At 30.0% G+C, this 8,216-nt stretch overlaps 1 protein-coding gene across 1 annotated transcript; it reads left to right on the forward strand.

The window, feature by feature from the left end:
• Positions 1 to 157: 157 nt before the first annotated feature.
• Positions 158 to 6,703, forward strand: LOC122273017 (uncharacterized; the record flags this gene model as incomplete). The annotated part of the gene is made up of 4 exons (XM_043057062.2): positions 158 to 286; positions 2,628 to 2,681; positions 4,980 to 5,108; positions 6,478 to 6,703. Coding segments are annotated over 4 exons (407 nt in total), but the record flags the coding sequence as incomplete, so codon positions are not given.
• Between the last annotated feature and the right edge of the window lie 1,513 nt (positions 6,704 to 8,216).

Genomic DNA, 8,216 nt, shown 5'->3' on the forward strand with positions numbered 1-8,216 from the left:
CTAATTATTATTACTTAATATTTTTTTTTCTTTTTTTTTTAGTTGTGTTAAAAGTGTTTTTGAAAAAATAAAATTTTACTTAAAACCTTTTGTCACATTGAAGTTGAACATTGATGTGAATCTAATATCATTAAAAAAAATTTTTTTTTCTTTCTAGATTTTGCTGAACAAATTGGAGATGAAATACAATCTGATTGGCTAACAGAAGGTAAAAATATGCATCGACAATTTGATAATATTATATCCCATAATGACAGCGATGAAAATTATTTGATTGAAAGTGATGGTAAGTTAAACTACTGGTTACATTTTACAGGGTTTGTAGCTGTCCCAATCCTGCTGGTGAAAAATATTTAGTCCTGATTTTTAGCTTTTTGTATTGAATTTTCTACAAATAAAAATGTAAAAATCAAAAAATTTATTAGTTTAAATGTGGCAACCATCAACTAATTATATCCATGGCTCAAGCAAATAGCCTTTCCCGCAGGTTTCATTATTTTAAACTGTATAAAAATTCAGACCTCCATTCAGGAAAATGGGTCAATCTTGTAGCACCAGTCGCTCCCGATATGAAAACTCTTACAGTTTGCAAATGCACAGTGTTGGATGTAGAAATATTGATCTTGTGAGTAGACGTAGCACTTGGGTGATCAACACTGTTCTTACAAATTGAAACATGGTACTTTTACTTGCATTTCACACAACAAGCCTGTTCCTTATGCGCACAGCTCTTTTTTGTGTGCCCGCGTCCAGTGCACAAAAAGCATCTATTAGTAGCTTTTAATTTCAGTATTCGTGTGTCTGTAACAGAGTTGCACTGTAGAGGAGAATGTCAGGTAGTTTCGCAAAAGGAACCGAAGGGAGAAGGTTTCTTACTTTTAGTAATTGACTTGGAATTTACATTGAAGTTTTCTAATGTGGATTTTAAGGAGTAATCAGAAGACATAAGACCTTTAATCTTGCTTGTTGTAAGGGTTCTTTCTACTTCTTCGGCGAGAAAATTTTAGTTGTGTAATATCACATTCTGAAATTTTTTGTCGTTTCGCATGAGTAACCCATCGGCAACAAATATCGTCAGGGAATGCACGTAAAATTTTAGGAGATAAAACTCTACCGTATGCGTCAATATCTTCTCCCGAAGCACGCAGAGCCTGTAGCCTTCCGTTGCATTCAATATAAACTTCATTCAGTGATGTTGGCGAAGGATTGCGAATTGGCGTTAATTCTCCAAAAAATCCAAATGAGATTGAATAATTCTATTTTTGTCACCATATTTGTCCATAAGTAGCTTCTTTGTGGCTTCATATGTATTTGCAATAATACTTATACCATCAACCAATCTTTTTGGTCCATCTTCTAAATATCCTCTGAGAAAAACATGTTTATAATTGATGATAGATTTGGATTATCGTCTAAAGACGTTTTAAATTGTTCCCAAAGACATTGCCAATGTTCCCCGTCGCCACGAAATGGTTCTAATTTTATCGTCGGTAGTTTACATTTTGTTGTGGTGACATAGAATTCACATTTTGAATCGGAAAGTTAGTAACAATTGGTGAATATACAGTCNGCAACACAGCTGCTACCCACCTTCGCATGGATGCCACAAGTCCTTGGTAGATGACCGGAGACAGATGGTACCAGATGTTTAAGCAGTGGTCACGCAAATCCGAGATATTGCGACATAGTGGTCTTTGAACTCTGAGCTGCCGTTCCATGATATCCCAAATGTGTTCTATGGGATTGAGATCCGGTGAGTTAGGTAGCCAGGACATTAACTCGAATTCAGCATCATGTTCCCGAAACCACTTCAACACAATTTAAGCCTTGTGACACGGGGCATTGTCCTGTTGAAAAATTCCATTTCCAGCTGGAAAAACAGAGGCCATGTAAGGGTGCAACTGATCCTCAATGATGTTCAGATACCCTGTAGCATTCATGGTTTGCTCTACCACAACCGCGGGTCCCAGAGACGCCCAAAAGAACATCCCCCAAAGCAAAATACCACCACCACCGGCTTGTGTATGACCCACTGTACATTGAGGGAGCAACTGTTCGCTTGAAAGACTGCATATCCTGACACGGCCATCGGCATGATGAATGACAAGTCGTGCAGTTTCAAAAATACTTGTTCCGAGCCTTCGAGCCATTACAATCAGCCCTCTATCAAATTCGCTTAGATCCGCAGCCTTTCCCATCACACACTGAAGTAAGTGAAAGAATGATTCTTCAAACTGTCCAGCAACAGTTAAATACCATTTCCACTTGATCATGTGCCTTCCAGGTCGTCCAGGAGAGTTCATTGCAAAATGTAGGGGTGGTTATAATGTTTCGGCTCTTGAGTATATATATATATGTGTGTGTGTGTAGAGAGGGACAAAATGTAGAGAAAACATGCAACTGAATAATGTTACACAAATATTTTATATTTTTATTATTGTGCATCGATTGTAATCTCTTCTATTAAATGGTTGCTTCTATACTATTTTTTGTAATCTCTTATTGATTGTTTAAAATCTGTTTTATTCCATGCTTACTTCTATACTATATTTTATTCAGAAAGAATTGTTAAAATTCATGCATTTTGAATTAAACATAATTATTAGCCATAAAAATTTTGTTTTCAGAAGAAGAGGATGATTTTGACATGCCAGAAGAATGTATATCAAAGCCGTTAAAAGGTAACATTAATTTAAAAGAAAGTGAAATATGTCGCTTTATTTCAATGTATTTATTATTTGCAGGGTTCATAGTTTTCCTGATACAAAAAGTCATACCTTTATTTGTCCTGATTTTTAGTGTTTTATACTGGTATTCCTCATATTTTTTTGTTGTCGTTTAGATCTTACAATTTCGATGAATGCATGATTTGAAAAGAATCATCTGAATTTTTAAAAAATTATTTTCACTAAAAAAGAAATAAGGAAAACTAGACTACTGAAAACTAAGGAAAATTAGTGTTTCTGAAAGTGAAATCTGTAATGTTTTCCATATAAAACTGAGTCAGCATGATACGGAATTGCTTCTTTATATTCTCCTCAGCTGAATGAATCATTGCTCAATCAGTTTTGGAACAAAAAATTTCTTAATTAACCACACCCTTTTTTTCAGAGTAGTTATATTTTTTTTGTTATATGCCTTTGTCATAGGTCAGTAGCAGGCACCTGTCCCGAAGTTCATGTACAGCAGGCATTTCACACCTAGGCTATTGAAGAAGAGAAATTTTTTTTAAAGCAATATAATCTTTCGTCCACATTTCTTCCTTTTTTCAATAATAGAGTTTAACCATGTAATGCATAACTCCTAAATATGCCTAACATAAAAGATAAATACTGCTGTGAGTATTCTGTTGTAACTACTATTTTAGAAAATATTGTAAGATGTATGTATGTTCTGGTGCGAAATATGTTTATTTAAGGTGTAAAATATGCATTTGTTACAAATAAGCTCTTATTTTGTTCTGAAAATAATCTGTGATTATTGGAATTTTTTTAGAACACTTAAAATTGTGTGTTATTTTGTTATTTTTTTTACAGTTAAAAATGTCAAGAAAACATGGAAAAAAATATAGTAAAGATTTATGAAAAGAGAGGAAGAAAAATAATAATTTTTAAAAAATTTTATTATTAAAAAGTAGAAGAAAAAGAGAAAAATAAAATAATGACAAAATATAATCTAATCATCAGCTCCCTCGATTATATCCTAAAAATTGCGATTTCTAATATTGTATTCAATAAGCCAAAGCAAAGTATATATATATATATAAAATTAAAAAGAGAAGAAGCTGAGACACCCCTTTTCCGTCTGAGTAGTGAGAATTTGTTTCCTCAATGCCTTTAACTTTACATATTTTTTATTTAAAATAAAAATTTGTCTTCCATTATAGTTTTCAATGTCAAAAAATATGATAAAATAAAGTCGTATTGCACTCTTTTTTTCATATTGTTGTCAATCATTTTAATGTTTATTGTTTTATTTTTATAAATTGTGTACATAGTCGCTAAATTAGGGATCATACACTAATTTTTGCTTGTATAACTTTGGGACTATATTTGTAAGCGTAGTCTTTTTTTAATGCTTGTATCACTTTTTTAATTTTATTTAATAATAATATATTAATAATTCTTAAAAATTGCAAATATATAAAAGTTCAAATTTAGAGATTGTCCACCAATTACTCCTTGTTCAGATTTATAGTCATTTTTCAACCTTTCAGTCATCTTAAGAAAATGAAACTCAGCAGTTATGTTACCAAAATTTTTTCTTAATATAACTGATTGCTAGTTAAAAATTGATGTGAAAGATAATTTTATTAAAATCTCTAAGCAGTAATTTTTTTCTTTTTTACATCTAATCGCTTTGAAGCCTCGTTTTTTTTTTAAATTTTTATGCATTTCATTTATTACAAGATCAAAAGTACTTTTAAAGTAATTGTTAGTTTTTTTCTTTTTATTTTGGTGAACTTTGTGTCCAGATTGCAATGTATTCAGAGGTGCCAACTGTTATGATTTATTTGTAATTATTGCGATTTCATGATTAAAATGACAGTTGTATGGTTAAGTTATAAACATTACAGTTTTTGAGATTTAGCATTTCGACCTATAGTATATCCATTTCTGTACTTTCTTTTGTGCTTTATTCAAACTTTTTCTCCCTGTTGCTTTCATTTACAATTTTTTTTATTATATTCCCTTCATTAGAAAAGTCTTGATTCCGACTAAGCTTTATACGTAACTTCAATTTTTAGAATTTTTTCATGGTAAATGAAGTGGCAGTTTTTAGAAACTTTTATTTATATGTTTTACATTTTGAAAGTCAAAAATAAAATTGTTATTTATTACTTAATAATTTTTTTTTGAATTTTTAGTTGTGTTAAAAGTGTTTTTTAAAAAGTAAAATTTTAGTTAAAACCTTTTGTCACATTGAAATTGTACATTGATGTGAAAGTACTATCATTAAAAACATTTTTTTTCTTCTAGACTTAGCTGAACAAATTGGAGATGAAATACAATCTGATTGGCTAACAGGAGGCAAAAATATGCATCTACAATTTGATAATATTATATCCGATAATGACAGAGATGAAAATTATTTGATTGAAAGTGATGGTAAGTTAACTACTGGTTACATTTTACAGGGTTCGTAGCTATCCCAATCCTGCTGGTGAAAAATATTTAGCCCTGATTTTTAGCTTTTTGTATTGAATTTTCTACAAATAAAAATGTAAAAATCAAAAAATTTATTAGTTCAAATGTGGCAATCATCAACTAATTATATCTATGGCTCAAGCAAATAGCCTTAACGCAGGTTTCATTATTTTAAACTATATAAAAATTCAGATATTTTATTTAAAAAAAAAACATTTTTTTAAATTAGAAAATTATATTATTAAAAAATTATTCGTTAATTGTTATCTCATTAATTAGATCTTCTATCCAAATGAATTGAGTGTAACTGATTTTCTAATGTTTATGCAAAGAACCTTAACTAACCTCATATATTGTGGTACCTGAACATAAATAGTTTTAACTGTAAATGATCCTCTGAATTTCTCTTTTTAAACTTTAAAGGTCGTTTCAACTAAGTCCTCTTCTTAGCTGCAAGTTATATATACCTCTCTCTCTCTCTCTCTCTCTCTCTCTCTATATATATATATNAATGCGTAGTTTAAAATTTTCAAGAGCGTAATTTTTTTAAAAAAATATTTAATCGATTTTATTTCAACCAAATTAAAAATAAAAAAAAGTAGAACATCATTTTTCTACAAATCTGAAAGCAACAAAATTGCCGAGGATTCAAAGGATTCTTTTGAAAAGTGAAGTAAAAGTTTTGTTACATAATATTAGTTGCTATATAACAATTCAGGGGGGAACCTTTTGAAAATCTGGGTAGGAAAAAAAACGAAAATGTTTTACTTGATTATTCTTTATTTCTCATTATTCCCAAATAAGAATAGAAAAATCATGAACATTTCTTTCCCCTCACTTCTTCTTAAATAAGAATTGAAAATTCAGGAACATTTCTTTCCTCTCTGATGCGCGAAATAGACATATTTTAAAAGTAATTTTAGAGACTAAAAATTTCTGCAGAAAAGAAAACCGAAATTCTTTACTTCCTAAAAGGAAATATTTCCTAATCCATCCTTTCAGCGAGAACTCTGTACAGTTTGCGGCAATGTCGCCGTGGTTCTGAAACTGGGAACGAAAATATATATATATATAATGTTTCAAAATGTAGAGAAAACATTGAACTGAGTAATGTCACACAAATATTTTATATTTTTATTATTGTGCATCGATTGTAATATCTTTTATTAAATGGTTGCTTCTATACTATTTTTTGTAATCTCTTATTGATTGTTTAAAATCTGTTTTATTCCATGCTTAATTCTATACTATATTGTATTCTGAAAGAATTGTTAAAATTCTAGCATTTTGAATTAAACATAATTATTAGCCATAAAAATTTTGTTTTCAGAAGAAGAGGATGATTTTGACATGCCAGAAGATTCTTTATCAGACGAATCTTTATCAGAAGAATCTTTATCAGAAGAAGAAGGTAACATTAATTAAAAAGAAAAGTTAATGGGTCATTTTATTTCTGTGTCTTTATTATTTGCAGGGTTCATAGTTTTCCTGATACAAAATGTTATGCCTTTATTTGTCCTGATTTTTAGTGTTTTATCCTGGTATTCCTCATTTTTTGTTTGTATGTTTTGTTTTGTTAAGAGCTTACAATTTTGATGAATGGATGATTTTAAAAGAATCATCTAAATTTTTTAAAAATTATTTGCACTTAAAAAGAAATAAGGTAAACTGTACTGCTGAAAACTAGGGAAAACTAGCGGTTCTGAGAGTGAAATCTGAAACGTTTTGCAGATAAAACTAAGTTATCATAATACGGAATTGCTTCTTCATCTTCTCCTCAGCTAAATGAATCATCTTTGAATCAGTATTGGAACAAAAATTTTCTTAATTAACCACACGCTTTTTTCAGAGTAATTATGTATTTTTTGTTATATGCCTTTTTCATAAGTCAGTCGCAGGCACCTGACCCTAAGTTCATGTACAGCAGGTGTCTCACACATAGGCTGCTGAAGAAGAGCAATTTTTATTTTTTTAAAGAAATAAAATCTTTCTTCCACATTTCCTTCTTTTTTCAATAATAGAGTTTAACCATGTTATGCAGAACTCCTAAATATGCCTAACGTAAAAGTTAAATACTGCTGTGAGTATTCTGAGGCAACTACTATTCTAGAAAATATTCTAAGATGAATGTTATGGTGTGAAATATGTTTATTTAAGGTATAAAATCTGCATTTGCTATTATTTTGTTCTGAAAATGATCTGTGATTATTGGAATTTTTTTAGAATACTTAAAATTGGGTGTTATTTTGGTTTCTTTTACAGTTAAAAATGTAGAGAAAACATGGAAAAAGTATACTAAAGATTTATAAAAAGAGAAAATGAAAAAAAAAAAATATTTTAAATTTTTATTATTAAAAAGAAAAAAAAGCGGAAAATAAAATAATGAAGAGATATAATCTAATTATCTGCTCACACGATTATATCTTTAAAAAATGTGCTTTCTAATATTGTATTCATATACTTACTTCATGACTTTTGATGAAATTAACCTGTATTTGCATTACATGGAGAGGAAAACCTTCCACGGTTAACCTGGTGGCAAGGGTACTCTAACCCATGATCCGTCTACCACTCATGATATTTTATGTTAGAACTGTGGTCTGTGCGAGCTAGGGGAGAAATTCTTATCGGCCAGTCATAGCTGGGATTTGAATGCGGGTTAACTCATTGAGAGGCGAACGCTCTATCCTCTGAACCTCCGCGGCTCCTTATTTAGTTATTGTTGATTTTTTGCAATTTTCATCGATTTTATGATTTTTTTTCTTTTTGTATGTGTCTATGATTGCTGACAAATAACTCTTTTGCTAAAATTTTTTAATAAGAATCAACAGATATGAAGGATAAGTTTAAATCTATCAGTTGACTACTCTTGCTGTCAAATACTGGCAATTTGAACTTTTTGTAGCTGTACATTGGGGAATTTAAATAGTTTTTGTGAAGTTAACACTTTTGCTAATTTTAGCAAAGCTTCTATGTTTTTTTTGGCTGAAATTAAAAAAAAAGTTAGTTTTTTATAATAGTTTAAAGTAGTTAGATAGTATGATTTCTGCAAATCAGGAAAAGTGTTTA

The sequence above is a fragment of the Parasteatoda tepidariorum genome, unplaced genomic scaffold, assembly GCF_043381705.1.
Source record: "Parasteatoda tepidariorum isolate YZ-2023 unplaced genomic scaffold, CAS_Ptep_4.0 HiC_scaffold_1973, whole genome shotgun sequence".
In the NCBI taxonomy this organism is placed as follows: Eukaryota; Metazoa; Arthropoda; class Arachnida; order Araneae; family Theridiidae; genus Parasteatoda; species Parasteatoda tepidariorum.